The sequence below is a fragment of the Mus caroli genome, unplaced genomic scaffold (assembly GCF_978045245.1).
Source record: "Mus caroli unplaced genomic scaffold, Mus_caroli_1 scaffold_4, whole genome shotgun sequence".
Lineage (NCBI taxonomy): Eukaryota > Metazoa > Chordata > Mammalia > Rodentia > Muridae > Mus > Mus caroli.
In genome coordinates this window covers 117,420,704-117,441,177 of record NW_028227259.1, presented here as the reverse complement: position 1 = coordinate 117,441,177, position 20,474 = coordinate 117,420,704, and the positions used below count along the sequence as shown (strand labels likewise).

Below are 20,474 nucleotides of genomic sequence, written 5' to 3'. Positions count from 1 at the left end.
TCAGAACCACCCTTGCAGCACATTCCGAGGAATCTCCTGTCCGGGTGTCGCTTAGATTACCCATTGCAGCAGCGAGGCAAACTAAGTGGGGTTCCTTTGCACGGAGAACGCCTCGCTCAAGGATCGGGTCCCCTTTCTCTTTGTCGTGTGTCTTTGAGTGTTTTCTCTGGAGGATCCTTCGTGCAGTTGATTGGCAGTTTAAGTGGGACAACATAGGTAGCATTCAGCGTTGGCCTCATCAACAAGTCGCAGCCGTGGTTATCATCCTTACTGAGCTGTGAATTGTTGCAGGACAGCGACGAGCTAATTGCTGCATATCCAGCGCCTCTCCTTAGTCCTGCGCGCGATGCCCATTGTCGTCGTTAGAGGGCGCCGCAGGAACCCTACCAGAAGCACCGCCAGGCCCTGGCTGCAGGGTGAGCCAGCCCCATCACTGATCAACCCGGTGGGGATTCGCACGCAGCCTGGGAAAAGCCTCTAGGTTACAAGGAAGCTTTCCTAGCGCTTCTTAAGCCGCCATAGGGTGTGTGCTGGCCAGTGTTCCGTCAATGACACAAACCACAGTCATCAGAGAGGAGGGAACCTCAACTGAGAAGATGCCGCCATCTGTGTGTGTGTGTGTGTGTGTGGTGTGTGTGTGTGTGTGTGTGTGGTGTGTGTGTGTGGTGGGGGGCGCATTTTCTCAATTGGTGGGAGGACCGAGTTCACTGTGGAAGGTGCCATTTCTGGGCAAGCCAAAAAGCAGCACCCCTTCATGGCCTCTGCACAGCTCTAGCCTCCTGCCCTGACTTCCTTCAGTGACTACAACAGGGAAGTAGAAACCAAATAAGCCCTTTCTTTCCTCCTTAACTTGCTTTTGGGCATGGTGTTTTGTTTGTTTGTTCGTTTGTTTGTTTGTTTGTTTGGTTTTTCAAGACAGGATTTCTCTGTAGTCCTGGCTGTCCTGGAACTCACTCTGTAGACTAGGCTGGTCTCGAACTCAGAAATCCGCCTGCCTCTGCCTCCCAAGTGCTGCGCCACCACTGCCCAGCCAAGGGCATGGTGTTTTATCACAGCAATAGTAAACCTAAGTAGGACAGGGTTCAAGACGCCAGATTCAGCCCCAAGGCAATGGCTGGACTCAAATGCCCTGGAACTATGTGGTGTTTGAATATGCTTGACCCAGAAAGTGGCACTATTAAGAGGTATGGCCCTATTGGGGGGAGTATGTCACTGTGGGCATGGGCTTTGAGACCCTCCTCCTAGCTGCCCGAGTCAGTCTCCTCCAGCCTTCAGATGAAGATGCAGAACTCTCAGCTCCTCCTGCACCATGCCTGCCTGGATGCTGCCATGCTCTTGCCTTGACGATGATGGACTGAACCTCTGAACCTGTAAGCCAGCCCCAATTAAATGTTGTCCTTGTAACAGTCACCTTGAACGTGGTGTCTGTTCACAGTAATGGAAACTCTAATTAAGACTGAAGTTGGGGGGCTGGTGAGATGGCTCAGTGGGTAAGAGTACTGACTACACTTCCAAAGGTCCTGAGTTCAAATCCCAGCAACCACTTGGTGGCTCACAACCCTCCATTGAGATCCAATGCCCTCTTCTGGTGTGTCTGAAGACAGCTACAGTGTACTTACATATAATAAGTAAATAAATCTTTTTTAAAAATAAATAAATAAAAAGACTGAAGTTGGTAGCAGGGCTGAAGTATTGCTGTCATAGGCCTGACCATGCTTTTGTTTGGAAGAATGTGGGTTTGGGGACTTTGGGTTTGGAACGCCGTGGAATGCTTTAAGTGGGGCTTAATGGGCCAGCCTAGACAGAATTAACAATTAAGTCTCATAGAAACCCCAATTTAGACACAATCCTGTGATTCAGTCTTATGAAGAGCATTTTGAGCAAGCATAGCAAGCTTAAAAAGAAAAAAAGTCCAAAATGTGTGCTTCAAGTAATGAAGGGGCCCCAGGAAATGAAAGGGAGCCGAATCCTACGTTCAAGGAGATAAACGGATTAAGGGAGTGGTGATCTCAGGGCAAGATCCCACCCAGCTAAGCTTATTGTCTGCAGCTAATCAGCGGGTAGTATATTATTATGATGAGCTTATTGGTTTCACTTGGAGCTAAGGAGATATGACTGTGTGTCACACTGACCCGGGATGACACAAGCTTTGGGATCTAGGCGAAGGAAAGCTTAGGTCCAGGCATGGTGGACCATGACTTTGATCCCAGCATTCAGGAGATAGAGCCGTGCAAATCTCTTGAGCTCAAGGTGAGTTTACAGAGCAAGTTCCAGGATACCCAAGCATATTCAAACCACCATTAGAAACCATTTATATTAGAGGAAAACTTCCATGTTCTCTGAGAAGGTTTGAAGGGCGTGGTGAGAAACATCTGATTCTTCTTAACCTGCCCCGAGTGAGATGAGCCACCCGGTCCATGGCTTGAGCTATTGCTTGCTTGGTGTATGGACCTGAAGAAAACTCTCCCACATATTGGGCTTGACTTTCTTTGTGTGTGAGGCTCATGGGGGGCTGGAGGCTCGGTAAGTTTATGCAACCAGAGCTCTGGACGTAGTAAGTCCTCAATTATATTTGTCAAGTCCTTATTTCTCATTCTGTGGCATCCTGGAGACACTAAACACACCTCACTGGAGAGAGTGGGGGAGGAGAGAGTGTGTGTGGGGGGGAAGTATCGTGACAGAGACACTACTGCCACACACAAGAGGGGTTCTGGTATACACACACACACACACCCCAGAAGAGGTCATCGGATCTCATTACAGATAGTTGTGAGCCACCATGTGGTTGCTGGGATTTGAACTCCAGACCTCTGGAAGAGCAGTCAGTGCTCTTACCCGCTGAACCGTACAGATTCCTCTTCCCCAAGCATTCCCCAGCCTCCTCCTTTTCCTTCTTGCTCAGAGAGAAAACTCAGCAAGATGCCCCTTGTTCCACGGGACAGCCCTGGTCTCTGGTATCTCCCCTGCATCGACTCCACGTCCCTCTAGAACCTTCCAACGCTCTATCACACGCTCAGATGGTTTACTGTCTACCATCTGAGTGTCGAAGCAATGTGTCCATCTCCTTTCCTTCAAACTCCCAACCCTGGAACCGAGAGATCCTGGCTGAACCCTGGTTCCCAGTAGAGGGGAAGCAGCAAGTGAAGAAGAGGCAGACTTCTTCCAGATGGGGAGTCAGTGTATCTGATTAGAGTCTTAAAAGGGAGAAAGGGAGAAGAGAGGAGGAGTAAAAAGAGGAGGAAGAGGGGGGAGGGGAGGGGGCGGAGGGGGCGGAGGAAGGGAGTATATGAAACAGCAGCAGCTACCCCGTATGAAAGCTGGCCCTTTTTTTTTTTTTTTGTCTTGTCTATGATGAGAATTACACATCAAATATCTCGCTTGATCATCAGCTCATTCTAGAACTTATATCCACTTTATACAGGATGAGTCGAGTTTTATTGTGGCGGCAGGGTCTGGCTATGTCGCCCAGGTTGAGTCCCCTGCTTCAGTCTCTCCACTGATGAGTCGATAGGAGTGTGGCCCGTGCCTGGCTTTGCCTCGTTTCTAAATACGCGTGGATGGACACACGGGATGTGGAGCACGGTTCCGCATCTTAGGTCACCCTAGGCAACTTGGCAAGGCCTGTCGCTAACGCCTGGAGGAGGCTGGATGCGGATGCTCTGCTGTATGCTGTCCAGGAGGCGGCGCTGAGCTCTCGTGGGTGGGGTGGGCGGGATGTCAGGTTCTGACGTCTACATCCTGGGCTGTCATTCATCCCCTGCCGGTCCCGCCCCCTCGCGGCTGCAGCAGGGCGCGGAGCGGGGACGCGTCCGGGAACCGGGCACCGACCAGCTTGAGCCATGGCTTCGGTCCCTGCGGGTAAGCACGGGCGGGCAGCGGGAGGGCGGCCAGGCCCCGCGGCCTCGGTGCCGCTCACCGCGCTTCCCTGCTTGTCCCGCAGAGGCCGAGACCCGCCAGAGGCTGCTACGCACTGTGAAGAAGGAGGTAGGGGCTGCCACCCCAGGGTGACAGGGCCACCGCGGGCACCTGGCTGGCGGTGGCTGTGCATGGCTAACCAGGGCGGGGGCTGGGGAGGGGTCGCTGGAAAACGGGTGTTTCAGTGCGTGGGGCCCTCTGGGTGTAGGATCGGAAGGTGTCTAGGTGGGACCTCGCGGAGGGGCAGGTTCTCACTACTGTGGGTAGAGTAGGGTGATGCGGGGCTCCTCATTAGAGATGCGGAATATCCCCGGGGAAGATCAGGTTTTGGGAGGGGACAGGTTCAATTTTGGAACATGAAGCTATCCCCCAGCCCATGTCAGATACTCAGTCCTTGGAGCCACCTCTAGGTGCCAGGGACTTTGTGCAGGAGAACCTGTGACCTGGGCCAGGGTCACAGAGCAGGTGCCCTCCACTGATACATGGGATCAGACAGGAGTGGCTGCCTGCCTCCCCCCGGGATGAAGCAGCTGAGATCCTAGCCTTACCTCGGAGTTCACAGCCAGTGACATCCCAGGGCCATGGGAATTGGGAGAGTTTAGAAGGCTGAGGCGGCGTTTAGATGTCTGTGGGCCTGTGGTGTAGATGTATGTTGCCCAGGACATGTGCATATATGTATGTGCACCTGCCTGGAAATACCTAAGGATGATCTATATATTGTGTGTGCTTGTGCGAGTCTACGTATGTGTATTTGTGTGAATGGGTAAAATTGAGTATGTATGTGGTGTGGCATTGCCCTCCCATTTTGGCTCCGCCCTATCCTTCAGTCACCCCCCCACCCCCATTCCCGTCCCTGCTGCCTTGTCTTCATCCTGGGGTTCCTATCCCAAGTCCTTGCCTGGCTGTGAATCTGTGAGCCAGGCTGGAGTCTGTCCCTTGCTTCCTGAGCATGGAGGTGTGTGTATACCTGCTGTGTGTGTGTGTGTGTGTGTGTGTGTGTGTGTGTGTGTGTGTGTGTGTGTGTTAGGGGTGTCATTCAGGAGGGCCTCCCTTCCTGGTGGCAGCCACCTGGGCAGTTGGAGGCCCAGACCTGCTGCCAGTTCCTTCCTCCTCTTGGGGATCGTGGGTGTGTCCCTGCGTTTGTGTCTCTGTGTGTAGCACATTCCTTTTAAAGAACTAGCTCTGTGGATGACTGCAGATTCTAGAATTTTCCTTCGAGGTGATATGTAAGATGGATAGAAGGGGGTCCCTCAGAAAGGCCTAGAAGTCTTTACCTCCATCTTTGTAAAGACCTGTTTGAAGATACTATCCAGACCCCAACCCTGAAACCTCACACCCCTGCCCTTCGGGGAAAGGTCTCAGCCCTTAGGTTTAAAGCTGGAAGGTCGTGGTTTTTACCCAGCCCTGGCTGTAATGCTTGCTCCTCATGTCTGGAGCTGACCCCCACTTTATAAGGGAAATGGTTGACCAAATAGGATGTACAATGAAAGACAGGATCAGCAGACCCTGGGGAACCTAGGAAACATCCGTGTATGGCTGTGCCACATGGTCCCTCAGCGTTCATCTTTCCTAAGTCCTCTCTTTGTAAGATCACCCCTTCCCCATCTGCAGAGTGACGCATGCAGTCCCATGGCCCACACACATGTCCCTTGCTGGTTCCCCAGTCTAGCTTGGGTTCCTGGAATTGCTGTGGGGATATTGATCTCCACCCTATGTCCACAAGTCTGCTGGATTCCCTGCTTCTGGGGTACCACTAAGTTTGGAGTGAGCCACCTTCTTGGCTCAAGCCAGAGTAGAGTGGACAGGCAAGGACAGTTTCTTGCTGCTTTGTCAGATTACTAAAAGCTCCAAAGCTGGGAGCAGAAGTCAGGATTCCCAGTCACAAACTGCTCACAGATTCTAAATCTTGCATTTACGGAGGTCGGTCACCCAGAGGATCTGAGCTTCTTTGGGGTATTTTTGTGCTGCGTGCACTGCAGACATAGTAACCCTATGAAGATGGTTGATACAGAACTGGGGCTTACAGTAGGGGAGTGGCTTCTAACAGCATCCAGCCAAGAAGGGCCAGAGGTAGTATAATCACTCCCAGGTCCTCCAAGCTCCTGGGGTACAGGGGTGACGTGATTCCCATTACCCTACTGGGAATGGGGTGGCCAGAGGCAGGAAGCCATGTTTGAAGTGTACAGACCCAGTGCAGAACATGAGCAAGTCTGCCATCTGCAAACTCACAAGTAAGTCCCCTAAGCTTACCCTCTATGTACACTGCTTCCTCTGGCCACGTCTTTGGGTAATGAGCCACTCCTCCAATGTCAGATAGATATGGATAGGGAGAAATTTGCCTAAAAGTCTGATCAGCAAGTGCTGTCTTCTCTGTCTCTGAGTTCAGATGAGCCACACCCCTGTGTACCACAGTCTCCCTCTTCCTCCTGGAAGAGGTGACAAGGGACTTCCCTAGATAGCCAGACAGCTGTGCAAGCCTGCCCCAGAGCCTGCGGAGTTGGAAGCTCTGTCCAGAGGCAGCCTGAGGAGCTGTCAGGACCCAGGACCTGTCTAGTAGGTCAGGAAGGAGCCCCAAGTTCAACTAGAGCTGTAGTTGGAGAGCCAGAACGGAGACGTTCTGCTGGAAGAGGCAGAGGATGCAGGCAGACTCAGTAGTGACATGAGAAAGAGGAAGATTCTGGAAGGGACTCGAGGTCTTGCTTTACAAGACCATAACGCATGCCTCAGCACTGAACAAAAACACCTGTGAGCCTGCAGGACGAGACCATGGAGAACCATGAAAGCCGCAGCAGAGAGAAGGGACGCAGACGGCTGAGCTGCAGGGACACGTTGAACTTGAGGGTGCAGAGGCAGCTGGAGCAGAGAGGGGGAACCTGCTGGAAACAGAGGTGCCACACACACACACACACACACAAGGAACAAGAGGGGAACCATAGGAAGCTTGGGGAATGTGGAAGGTGGCAAGGAGTGGGTGCCACCCAAACCGATGGCTTGTGAACTGCACAGTCTCTCAGAGGCATCTGTCTTTATCTTTGCCCATGTCTGGGTGTCCATTTTTTTTTTCACAATAGGGATGAAGATGACTCAGAGGGCAGGATAAGCTATGTGCAGACATCCACCCTGTCACCTGACATCCACCCTGTCTGTCACCTGTGCTCCCCTGGGGTCCGGTCAGTGTCACAGGGAAGCTGTTTGCTCCAGCTAAAGCTCTCCCCTACCCCCATCTCTAAGCAGCCTCCTCTCTGGGAAATCTTCCCCTCCCTGCAGCCACCCCTTAATTTTGTTTTGGTTCCCAGAGCGAGCAGAGACTGGCTTCCCGTTGCCATGACAACAGCCATTAAAAGAGCCAGCCACGTGATCCAGGTTGATAACGGAAGCTAAGTGACTAACCGCCTTGTTTTCCTGCCTCTGGCTACTGCCAGGCCTCTTAATTGGAAAGGAGAAAGCGGGGGCCGGTGGGCAGCAGATGAGACCCCTGGAAGGAGTCAGTGCTAGGAGACAGAGCCTGTTGGGGAAGCCGTTGCTAGCACGGGGTAAGGGAGAGAGCAGGGAGCTGTCCTGGGAAGCCATCCTGCTGCTGCTGAGCCCACCCCATTCCCCAGCCCTGAAGTGGAGGAGGAGATGAAGGGGGATGTGCTAGGGAGGCTGAAGGAACGTGAGGGACCTGAGCTGTGTTACCATGGAGACGCTCGGGCTTCACTTGAACCAGACAGCTCTAATGTAGGACTGGGGACAGCTTGGCCACCTCAAAGCAGCTGCCAGATAGCACACAGGTCACCGCGCATGGCTCGAATCGCACACGGGGGTTAATATGTCTTCTGTGTACATGTGAAGCTCTGCCCCCAGGGGACATCTGGTGTGTCTGGAAACATTTTGGTTGCGACAGCGGTGTGTGTTCCCAGCATCTTTAGGAAGAATCCAGGGGTACCGCTTAACATCTTGTGGTATACGAGATACCCCCATGTGCCAGCATCATTACACTACCTACCACCCTTCACCACCATCACTACGACTATCTCCACCACCCCCACAATCTACACCCCCCTTCCACCATCACCAGCACCACTACAATTACCATCACCACCATCATCATAATCACCACCATCATCATCATCACCATGACTACCATTACCACAGCCCTGACCACTATCATGAACATGACCAGCCCTGACCACTTCACCACCACCTCTCTATAATCCGTCCACCAACAAAGACTCCTGCCTAGAACAGGACTTCTGATCCTTTCTTCCCCTGCCTTTCTGTTCTTCCATCCACAAATGTTTATTGAGCATCCCTGGGGTGTGACCCTGTTCAGGAAGCTGCAGCTTGGGAAATTACGCTCTCACTGAACAGTTTAGCAGGGACACGGATGAGAATGTGAACCATGGGGCTGAGGAGGCAGTAAATTGCTTCCTATTGCTAGCGTCAGGGTCTGGGTTTAAATCCCAGGTATTTGGGTAAAACCTGGGCACAGCAAGACACATGTGTAACCCCAGCACTGGGAGGGCAGAGTCAGGATGATCCCAGAGCTCCTGGACAGACACCGTAGCCAATCGGTGAGTTCCATGTTTAGTGGAGGATCCTAGTTCAAGGAATAAGATGAAAAATGACTGGGGAAGAGTACAGACATCAACTTTCAGCCTCCATGTGTATACATGCACACCCACACATACATACATACATGCATACATACATATACTAGATATATACATATATACAATATATAGATATATGTGCATATACATGTATATACATACATGTATGTTTTTACATATATGTGTATCTATGTGTGTATCTATGTGTATATACATGTGTGTATGTATATGTACATATCTGTATGCATGTATACATATACATACACATACATGCACACAATATAAACATTTGTGTGTAATATATATGTGTGTATCTATGTATAAATGTAAGCATATACATACACATACATAATATAAACATTTGTGTATATATGCATATGTGTATGTATACACATTTATGTATAAATGTGTACATATATACACATACATCTACATAATATAAACATTTGTGTGCAACATATGTGTATATACATACATGTATATGTATATATATACATACATGTGTATAAATGTATACATATACATTCATATACACAATATCAACATATTTGTGTGTATATAATCGATGTATAGATATGTACATATACATACACCTACATGTATACATATAACCATAAACATATGGATGGTGCTCAGTGCTATGAGGGAAAACAAGGCAGAGGAGAGATGGAAGGGAGGGCTGGTCAGAGAGGTCAGGGATGGCCTCTGTGATGGGGCAGTCTTTGTGCAGAGAGAGGGGTCACTATTGATGTCTTCCATTGAGTCTCCAGCATGTGCAGAGTCCTTGAGTTGGGAGGAGGTCAGTGGGGCTGGAGCAGAGCGAACAAGAGTGAAGATGAACTCAGAGGAAGGCTGGGGGCTCATCATGCCTGCGGCCAAGGGAGACTTGATGCTCAGTCTGAGCTGAGAGCCATGGTGGAATTGTGAGCCCCAGAGGGACATGAAGGTATTATAGAGAGAGGGCAGTGTGGGGCAGGGGGAAGGCCTCCATACCAGAGGAAGCTCGGACTCATGTTCCCCCTCCTGTCTGTCCATCTGTCTGTATGTCTGTCTCTGCCTCTCTCTCTCTCTCTCTCTCTCTCTCTCTCTCTCTCTCTCTCTCTCTCTCTTTCCTTCACTGTGTAGCCCTGGCTATCCTGGATCTCATGCTGTAGACCAGACTGGTCTTGAACTCACAGATATCCACCTGCCTCCCAAGTACTAGGGTTAAAGGCGTGCGCCACTGTGTTCAGCTTTCTGTCTCATTCTTTGTGAGCTCTTTTGTTAATGAGCTGGGAGCTGCTCTCACTCCTCCTGTTGTGTGGAGCAGAGGCTCTGAAACTGCTTGCCCTGAGTGGGTGTGAACGTGCGATGTGTGTGCATGTGTGTGTCCTGTCTGAGGCACTCAGAGAACAGAACTCCATGGCTCAGGGTTCTGCTAAATGTATTTGATGTAGATTAGCAGAAAGGTCAGGACTGCTTTCTCCCCAGTGCCAGCATTTGCTGGCTACAGAACCTGGTAAAAGGGAGGAAAGGCTAAAAATGAATGCCTTAGTTCAGGCATTTGGGGCGATCAGATTCCGGTATGCTCGTATGTGAATGTTAGCGAGAGATGTGAGAAAGCCGGAGCCCTCATCAGCCTCTGCTGCTGCTGTTCTGTAAGGAGCCAGTTTGCCCCATCTCTTCTTCCTGCTTCCTAGGCGAGTGAGGTTGGCCAGCCGAAGACCTCTGAGCATCCTAATTGGCTGGCACCCCGCTCAGAAAGCCCACTAGTACCTCTTTATGCAGCTCGGAATTGGCCATGTCTGTGTTTAAGATGTAACAAGAGCAGCTGATTAGTCTCCGTGGGAACAAGCAATAACAAGGATAATACTTTAAATGAGTACTTTTTTTTTTTTTTAAGTCAAAGCAAAATCCCATGAAGAATACAGACTCAATACTGGAAAGGTAGAGTCCGTGTGATAGAGTTCTCCTCCATCCTGGATCAGGACACCCCGTTCTCCCCAGCCCATGTGCCCCTTTCGGCTGAGCATCAGCCTTCTTGTGTCCCACTTGGACATTTTGTGATGGCTGTGCTTTTTTGCATCAGCCCCTGTGTGTTCTTCCTTCCGAGGTATATTCTCACGTGTGTCTCACATGTGGTGTTTGTCATGAACTCTGGTGTCAACAAGCAAGCCCTTTCTTGTTTGTATTAATGTGTGAGTACACTATAGCGGTGTTTAGACACACCAGAAAAGGGCATCAGATCCCATTCCAAATGGTTGTGAGCCACCATGTGGTTGCTGGGAATTGAACTTGGGACCTCTGGAAGAGCAGTCAGTGCTCTTAACCGCTGAGCCATCTCTCCAGCCCCCCTCCCCTTTTAAGTTTTAATTTCTTTTTTCTCTTTTGCTTTTAAACTTATTTATTTTATGTATGACTGTAGCTGTCTTCAGACATACCAGAAGAGGGCGTCAGATCCCATTACAGATGGTTGTGAGCCACCATGTGGTTGCTGGGAATTGAACTCGGGACCTCTGGAAGAGCAGTCAGTGCTCTTAACCTCTGAGCCATCTCTCCCATGTAGTGACAGCACTGTCCCTACTGTCCCAAAACCCACTGTCCTCTCTTAGAAGTTGAGTCAGAATAGCTGAGCCTTTGGCAGGTCGTGTCCCTGTTCTGGGGTGGACAGCAGGGTCTTTCTTCTAGCTCTGTTTTCTTGTCAGTCCACAGGAGATAGTGTTCGGCCTGAGGAAGAAACCAGGCTCACTGGGCATGCACCTCCACCCCCACCGCTGCTGTTGTGTTCCCATTTTCTCAATGCTGACAGTGATATTTCTTTCTTTCAATAGTTGGGAAACTTGAAGAATGGACTCTGGTTCCTTCTTCACAGAGACAGACTGTGCGCAGAGGCAGGTGGATGACCTCTTGTGAGTTCCGTGCCGGTAATAAGGTACATCGTGAGATCCAGGACAGTCAGAGCTGTGTAGAGATTCCATCTCAAAAAACACAACAGCAAAACAAAAAATACCAAGAAACCACGTGGGGAGCCAGGCAAGGTCGTGTGCCTGAGATCCCAGCACTAGGGAGGTGGAGGCAGGAGAATCAGGAGTTCAAAGACAGCTGCATAGTGAGTTCGAGGCCAGCTTGGACTACATGATTTGTCCTGAATAAATGAATAAATTCAGATCCCTGGTAATTTAGAGACCTGGTGATACTCAGGCACTGAACGCATTCCTTCCTGGTTATTCTTGTTTAAATAATAATAATAATTTCAGATCCCTGGTAATTTAGACCTGATGATATTCAGGCATTGAATGCATTCCCTTCTGGTTATTCTTGTTTAGTAAATTATGCTTAATTAGTAAAACTGTAACAACCTCCATTTACTGAGCACGGATGCTAAGTGCTTTTCCGTTTCTCATTTAAGAACAACGCAGTCCTCCCGTGGACCAGGCAGCTGGTCCCCTCCCGACAGGGAGACTGAAGGCTAAAGAGGTTAATAAACACAGAGAAGCTCACACAGCCAAAAACGCAGCAGAACAAGATCTGTCTTCTGTCCATTTCAGCTTCAGTCAGCCCTACTAAAAGTAGCTAGAAAAATAAATTTCAAAGTGAAGGGGTTAATGGCGGATTTCTCAGTTCAAGTGTTTGGGAAGTTTGGGGTGAGCAGGTTTAGGTACAGCTGCATCCCGGGGTTCCGGGGATGTCCTCAGACTCCCCCGCCGCTGTGGGTTGCCTTTGGCGGTGTTCATTGGCTTTGCGAGGAGGTAGTCTGTTGCCCAGCGTCCTCGGGCGCCCAATCTGCCCACGACATTGATATCACAGGATAGAAAATTTCCTTGGCTTTGGATCTGGTCCAGCCTGGGTCACCCGATCCTTTTGTGCCCACCACAGCGGGGACAGGTTGCTGTGATTGGTCAAACCTGGAAGGGCAGAGCAGAGGAGCATGGGTAGGAGATGGCAGCCAGAGAGCAGGACACTGAGCTGGAACCACAGCTGCCCACAGCCAGAAGGGAGCTTGGCCTCCTGCCTGCGTCTCCTTCATCCGGAAAGCAGGCGGCTGGAGGTCAGGGCTGCCCAGCTCTAGGGAGGCGGACAGACTATCACTGTGCTCTGCGGCTTCTTCCCAGGACGCAAACCCACCTCGAGGCCACGCCCTTGACCTCATCACTTCCCAGAAGCCCCGCCTCCAGCGCCATCACTTGCAGCCTAAAGTTTTCAACAAAGAGATTCTGAGGGGCTGTCCCTCACTCCGGTGGCACAGCATGACACAAACTCGAACACCGCGTGCTCTCCAGTTCTATAAGGGCCCTTGAAGAGCCTAATTCCAATCTGTGCCAGTGCGCATGCGTGACTTAGCCACAAGCCCCTACTTACTGGTCCACTGTTAAGAAACGTAAGGGGCTGCATTGCTCCCTAGCTCACCTGCAGGAGGTGAGAGGCGGAGCCAGGAAGATCAGGAACTCGCAGCACAGTTGACCTGGCATGAGAAACAAAAAAACAAAGGGTGGAGTCGAGGGCTGGCACCTGAGGGTGCGCACCTGTGAAAATTAGACCCCAATTGTTCAGTAATCCCAGTTCTTTTGCAAGTGCTCGGTAGATTCACAGAGCTATTGCTACCGAATGGGGCAAAGGGTCTATAGGGCATTTCTAGAAAGTTCTATCACATTCTAGCTATTCTGCCAAGTGATTGATATACATTCACACGTGCAATACAAACATATTGCAGCCATCTGAGGAGCAGGCCTCTGTGTTACCTCATTTTAGAGCCGTTTAAAGGAAGGACACACAGCAGGTAGCAGGTGGTGTCAGGATCTGAAACCATCCCTTACAAACAACATTCATACTGCTTTTCCTTCAGCCAATTTCTCTGTGTGGCCCTGGCTGTCCTAGAACTTGCTCTGTAGACCAGACTAGCGGCGAACTCACAGAGATCCGCCTGCCTGTACCCCACCCCACTCCCTACGTGCCCAGTGCTGAGATTAAAGGTGCGCGCCATCATGCTCCGCGCTTATAAGTGTTTGTTGTTGTTGGTGGTGGTTTTTTGTTTGTTTGTTTGTTTTGGTTTTTCGAGACAGGGTTTCTCTGTGTAGCCCTGGCGGTCCTGGAACTCACTTTAGACCAGGCCGGCCTCGAACTCAGAAATCCGCCTGCCTCTGCCTCCCAAGTGCTAGGATTAAAGGCGTGCGACACCACCGCCCGGCACGTATAAGTGTTTTAAGCAGCCCCCTAAGGCTTTTTTTTTCACACCTTCCCAAGTTAGAGGTTCTTTGGGGGGGGGGCATCTGCGTATGTTGCTCATCTACAGGCCTGTGCGTCTGGAGACCCGGGCGTTGCCAGGGAGCTCAGCCGCGAGCGGTGGGCAGCGCACCAGGGAGGAGGCTGGCGGCTCTAGGCTGTGGGTGGGATGTGAAGCACGTTTTTTTCTCTTTCTTTCTTTCTTTCTTTCTTTCTTTCTTTCTTTCTTTCTTTCTTTCTTTCTTTCTTTCTTTCTTTCTTTCTTTCTTTTTCTGGGTGTGGAGGAGGCTGAGGCTCCTCTTCTCAACTCCCTCATCCCAGAAGAAGTGCAGGGTTCCTGGGGGCCTGAGGCCTTGGTACAGGAGATAAAGGGAGGGGGGTTGGTAGAAACCTCACCCGCTGTTGAAAACACCTTTCTCTGTGGTTGTGGGGGTTTGGGCAGTCCTCGGGGCCTCAGATGGTCAGGGAACCCCGCCCAGTACCTATTTATATCCATCAGGTAAACCATTAACTGTCGCCCAGTCGCCTGAGCCACAGACCTCCATCCGCCAGTCCCAACACCTATTTAGAGCAGGTGGGTTGGGAGAGGGTGGGGGAGATTTCCCAAGAGCGTCACAGCTCTCTAGCCTGCCCTTCAGCTCACACACACACACACACACACACACACACACACACACGGCCCATGCTGTGGGTCATCTTCCCAGTCCTGGCTTCTCCTATCAGTGCCACATAAGAGGAGTAGGAATGAGAAAGAGAGAGTGACAGGTCTGACCTGGAGCTGTCTGTGAACAAGGAAGCTGGGAGACATCTGTGAGCTAGGTGAACCCTCTCCTCAGGAGCTCACAGAGCGGGAGAGACTAGCAAACAGAAAGGAGTGAGGAACTTGCAAGGGAGAGAGCCTGGGGCTGGGGGAAGGGGGCGAAAGGAGTGGCAGTCGGGGTGGGCATCCTGGAGAAGGTGCTATCAAGCAGATAGTTTCATGGGTGCAAAGGACCTGTGCAGAATGGGGAAAGGCGGGGCCAAGGCACTGAGGCAGGAAGTGCCTAGAGGAGAGTGGCCTGGATGTGGCCGGCAGGGCTGGACATCAAGAGCCACACTCCTGGGACGCTGAGCGGTCTCCTGCTCACTCTCCTGCACTAGAGGAAGGCAGTGAGGGCTTTTCATGCTGTCACTGCCAGAAGCATCTCTGTGCAGACTCTGAGGACCACTGTGGGTCAAGCTGCGGGGAGTCAGGCAGGAGGAGGGGTTTGCGAAGGAGGCAGCTTGGCCTGTTGGCTGGAGGGCCAGGCTCCCTCCCTGCCTGCCGCATCTTCCAAGGACACAGAGTGAAGCATGTTTCTTCCTTTCTAATAAATGTTTCCTTTTATAAAGTTGTAGGGACCCAGATAAATTGAGCAGACATGGCCCATCCCCAAATACCCTCATCTTGCCGCATACAGGCCTTCCCCAGAATCTGCTTCCTGGAGGCAGAGGGCTGCACCATGATGGTAAGGAGTCTTCAAGGACCCATCATGTAACCTGGACAAGTATGCACAAGAGAATCCCATCACTGCCCTTCACATCCTTTGAGTCCCCCTCCCCGTTTAGCCCTGGTGACCTGCAGTCTCTAGTCTCTTCACCCCTCCCCCCACCCTCCTGTGTGCACCTGTTCCAGAATGCCATAAATGGCATCGCCTTTGAGCACTGCCTTCTTTGTCCTGGTAACTGGCATATGAGGATGCATGTTCCTTTGCCAGCACGGTTCTCTCCAGGGAGCTGGTGTGTGTCAGGTGGGCTGGGAGAGGTGACCCGTGGTAGCTGAATCAAGGCTGGAGAACCAGGAATGGTACGTGACCCTGATCCTAGCGTTCAGTTTCACAGGCCAAGGGAGCAGCAGGCAGCTGCCTGGGCCCTGCTGCTGGGGTCTCCACCTGATCTCTGATCTCTGTCACAGGCTTCAGTCTGGCTGGGAACACAGAAGGAACACCGATAAGGCGAGGTTACCATGGATCTTTGGGCTCACACGCATAACACCTACTTGTAGCAAGTGCCTGCAGGCAGCTGTTGTATGAATGAATGAATGAATGAATGAATGAGGAAGGGAAGGAAGGAATGAGACAGTTTACTAGGTGCCTGGCCCAGTATGGATAGATAATTCAGGCTTTGGATCTCTGTCACTGCCAAGCTGAGTGCCTCCACAGGTGGCCATTGCGGGTTGTTACTTACAACACCCTGAAGTCAGCCTGGGAAAGGCTTTCAGCACAGTGATTTTGGGATTTCAGAGAGTTGGGAGTCCCTACGCCCTCGAGATACTCAAACGCATTTATTTGCATATCATTTGCATAGAACCTGAGCACACCCTCCTGTGGACCTCAAATCGCGGTCACTAGCTGATTTTTAACGGGGATTTGCCCTGTGGGTGGGGAGGAGGGGGACGGGGACGGGGATCCCTTCCTTCCTGGAGCTGGGGACCGAGATAGGAACAGAAAGTGACTGGCACTGAGAGGGATGCATAAGCAGAGGTCAGGCGGTGGGAGTCCCATGTCCTCTGGCTCCTGCAGGAGAGCGTGACACCTGTGAAGGGACGGGGTGTGGGGAGGCGGAGGAAGCTGGAGCCAACGTGGAAACAGCAGCTTGGAACAAGCCTCCTCCTTCTTCCTCCAGGTCTGCTTGTGACTGTGGGCGGAGCCTCTCAAAATACTCCCTTGTTCCCCCACCCCACTCCCCCCCCGCCCCCCCCCCCCCGCCCGCTCCGGAACTCTCCTTTTCTACGTGTCTCACCCATAGCAAAGTAGAAACAGTAGAAACTGGCAGCTTTTCCTGCCACGGGGTCTCCGCGCCTGCCCCTCCCTTCCTGGAGCTCTGTAGAGGCAGATATAGGCGGGTTCTTTTCTCTGCTTTACAGCTGGGGAAATTGAGGCCTACAATAGTAGTTTTGTCTTGTCTTTCAGATTGTGGGGCGTCACCACCTCCAGGGAGCCCCCTCTGATCTCCCTCTCGGGTCCCTTAGAGCCAAGTTCTTGTGCTTTGGAGAACGGTTCTCATGCTGTCATTGGGTTCTTGGGATCCGAACTCAGACCCTCAAGCTGGCTCAGCAAACATTTTACCTGCCCAGCCATCTCTTCAACCCTGGGAGGTGCCTTTGAGTCAAGCAGAACTATAGTGCCTCCGGTCTATCACCCTGATAGTCCAGTGAATGCTAAGTAGCCTTTGGGTCACCCCTCCTTCCTCATACTCCTCTGACAAGGGTTATTTTTTAAGCTACCCTATAAAGCCCTCAGGCGTTCATCATAACATCTTCCTCTGGAAGGTAACAGGCATGGTGCCCAGAGACTCCATCCCAGATACAGCCTCCTGGCTCCATCACACACCTACCTAGGCTTTGGCTACCCTCCGCGGGTGCCAGCTGGGACAGGAGGGGGCTTAGCTGTGCCCAGGGGAGTTTGCAGACCTTAGATGAGCCACGCCTCCGGGGACTTCTATGCAAGCCTGTGTAGTGCATGCCTCCAACAGGGCGTGGGGGGCGCCTATGGGCCAAGTCCAGTGTGTGTGTCCACTGTTAAGGCAAGCCGTTTGTTTTAACACTTTTAAAGGTAAAAATGAAAGAGCTCATGTGACCTAGACTGTGGTCCTTAAGTCCGGCCCTCAGGTTTCCCAAATAAAAACTCAGAATGCCCTGTTGAATTTCCGAGAAGACTCCACACAATGCTCTGTACAATATCTGATACGTGTTTTTACTAACACGATCCCCCCCAACCCCCCGTCTCTGAAATCTGGGTGGGTCGGGCTATTCTGTGCTAAGTCTGGCCATTCTCCCCACACCCAGAAAGTTTTTGTTCTGGCCCTTTATGGGAAACCTCTGCTGACTTTGGTCTTTGACGTCCACGCCCTATCGGGAAGCACAGGTGACTGGCATTAGTGGTGGTGACAGCCTCAGAGTGGTCACCATCACACATGAATGCCTGCTGTGATTGCAGGGGCTCAGGATCCCCAAAAGTTATTCAGCAAACTGTGAAGAGCCAGAGCGAGATGCTGTGTGAGGATGGAGCATTCTGGAAGGGATGTGACATTGCTCTAGAATGGCGATTCTCAACCTTCCTAACGCTGTGACCCTTTAACACAGTTCCTCATGTTGTGATGTCTCCCCAACCATGAAATTATTTTTGTTGCTTCTGCATAACTGTAATCTTGCTACTGTTATGAATCATAATGTAAATATCTGATAGGTGACCTCCGAGAGGGTCACAGCCTACAGGTTAAATACAGCTATTCTAGATGGTTTTAGAAAGAGGGCTGGAGAATCCTTTCAAGGAACCACTTACAACTGGGCAGAGTGGCCCAGGGCCCACCTTCTCCATGGGAGCTCACCTTGTGAATTACAGGAGATGATCTGGGTCTAGAGGCTCCGAAGGGACCCTTCCTGCTCTATCTCTGTGCCTAGAAGGCCCTGTTGATTTGGAGCAGTTTTATGCAGCCTTGTTGGGGAGGCATTCTGCCTGCAGATTCTGGAATTCTTAACCCGGCTCTGTGGACTGGGGCAAGGGGTCCGATCCAAATCAAAGATTTCAACATAACCTGGGCATCCACTTGGAACCTGGCAGAGCTCCAGGTGGGTTGTGGGAGGGTGTGGATACGTGGTGGTCATCAAGCGGGGTGGCAGGAGGCCCAGGAACAGCTCTCTGGCTTGGGGAAGACCTGCTTGACTTCCCAGCCTGCCCTGGCTCTCTCTGGAAATCCAGTTCTACTGTGCTGTTTAAATATTTACAGGTGAGGGGGCAGGGGGAAGGGCCGAGCTGGTGTCTGAATGGAGGCAGGTGTGGCAGCCTACGTGGAGGGGCAGGGCTGCCAGCTGTGTCCCTGAGCAGTCTTGAGTGGAGACTCACAGGCCATTCACACAAGGCCTGTGAGTGCCCCCTGTGGGTGGAGAGTCAGTACCATCTCACCTTCACATTCCCTTGTAGATCTCTGTGTGCCAGCTCTCCCAGAGAGTGAGACCCAGCTGGGCAGCTCTACTTTGTTTTTTGTTTTGTTTTGTTTTGTTTGTTCGTTTGCTGTTTTTTTTTTTTCCTCCTGGTTTTAGAAAAGGTCTCCAGAGCCGGGTGTGGTGGCGCATGCCTTTAATCCCAGCACTTGGGAGGCAGAGGCAGGTGGATTTCTGAGTTCCAGGCCAGCCTGGTCTACAAAGTGAGCTCCAGGACAGCCAGGGCTATACAGAGAAACCCTGTCTTGAACACCCCCCCCCAAAAAAAAAGGTCTCCGGGATGGAGAGATGACTCAGGGGTTAAGAGTGCTGGCTGCTCTTCCAGAGGTCCTGAGTTTAATTCCCAACAACCACATGGGGGCTCACAACCATCTGTAATGGGATCCGATGCCCTCTTCTGGGTGTGTGTGAAGACAGATCACTCATAAACAAACAAATAAATATTAAAAAAAAAATAAAAAAGAAAAGGTCTCTGCTTTTCAGGCCAGGCTTTTCTAGACAGCCTGGTCTTCCTTGCCCTTTTTGGATGCCTGAATTTCAGGACTGAATCACTATGCCCAGCTTAGGATGGGCTCTTAGACTCTGCTTTTCTTGTTTGAGACAGGGTCTCTCTATAGCCCTGGCTATCTTGGAACTCACCTGTAGACCAGGCTGGCCTTGAAATCATTGACCTGCCTTCCTCTACCTCCTGAGTGCTGGGATTAAAGGTGTGTGCCACTATGCCAGGATATATATATATATATATATATATATATATATATATATATTAACTTCTACTTATTTACTGTGTGTGGAAGTTGGTCAGCATTTATGTATGTGCACCATGTAAACGCCAACAGAGGCCAGAGGATCCTCTAGAACTGTATGTAATTATAGACAATTGTGAGTGACTGTTGGGTTCTGGGAGGTGAAGCTGGGTCCTTTAGGAGGTCAGTAGCCTTAACCACTGAGCCATCTCTCCAGCCCCTCCACCTCCCACCAGTTCTTAGGGGTTTCCAAAAGAACAAGCTCTGTTGTGGGGGAACGAGGCCAGATACCAGACACACAGTGGTCGCTGGAGAATAAAAGTTGACCAGTTGCCTTGAACCCCTGTGGCCTCCCAAAAGGTCCCTGCAGGGCATCTCTGACAGCATCCTCTCTGCACACCTCACCCTCCTGACTCCCAGCCTTGGCCTGTGGTCCCAGATCCATCCCTTTCCCTGCCACAGATCTATATCCAGATGAGAATCCCTTTCCATAGAGTTCCCAGCTCCTTAGGTGTTCAGAGCTGGAAGCAGAGTGCCGGGTCGTCAGAGAGAACTGAGTTCGAATCCTGACCTTGATCTTTTCTGGCTGTATGACCATTGGGGAAGAGCCTTAGCTCTTGGAGGCTTGCGTACACAGTTCTCTTATGGTGCTGTTACGGGGAGCACACCAGAGATGGCCAATCAGTCGTTTTATAGTCATTAAAAAGTCTTTATTCCAGTCGGCTGAGACTACACTCTGGTATTCCGGACCCAAGTGTAGTTAGTATTTGGTGTTTAAACTAAGGTGGGTTTTTTTGTGTTTTGTTTTGGGGGATTTATTTATTTATTTAGTGGAAACCATATCCTGGTGTTTTTCTCAGCAGCTGCACTGAGGCTGCGCATGCAGGCAGTATAACAGAAATATAAGTTAGCTGGGGCCTTGGAAAGAATACAAGATAGGGGGCCCTCTGCACTGTCTTGCCCAGTCACCAGGAGTGGTGATTCAGGCCTGTAATTCTACAACTTGCAGGGTTGCGGGGTATGGAGGCTAGGAGGACCATGAGTTCAAGGGCACTCTCA

At 51.1% G+C, this 20,474-nt stretch overlaps 1 protein-coding gene across 3 annotated transcripts in view; it reads left to right on the top strand.

The window, feature by feature from the left end:
- Nucleotides 1-3,772: 3,772 nt before the first annotated feature.
- Sgsm1 (small G protein signaling modulator 1) overlaps nucleotides 3,773-20,474 on the top strand; it is a 68,284-nt gene continuing 51,582 nt past the window's right edge. For 2 of the 3 annotated variants that reach the window (XM_021162349.3, XM_029477921.2), the window contains exons 1-2: nucleotides 3,773-3,858; nucleotides 3,941-3,984. In XM_021162349.3, coding sequence (XP_021018008.1) covers nucleotides 3,840-3,858; nucleotides 3,941-3,984 — 63 coding nt within the window. In that variant the 5' untranslated portion in view covers nucleotides 3,773-3,839. Of the gene's footprint in view, nucleotides 3,859-3,940; nucleotides 3,985-15,474; nucleotides 15,535-20,474 lie in introns of those variants that run through there. The other variant, XM_085837033.1, reaches the window with a different exon arrangement.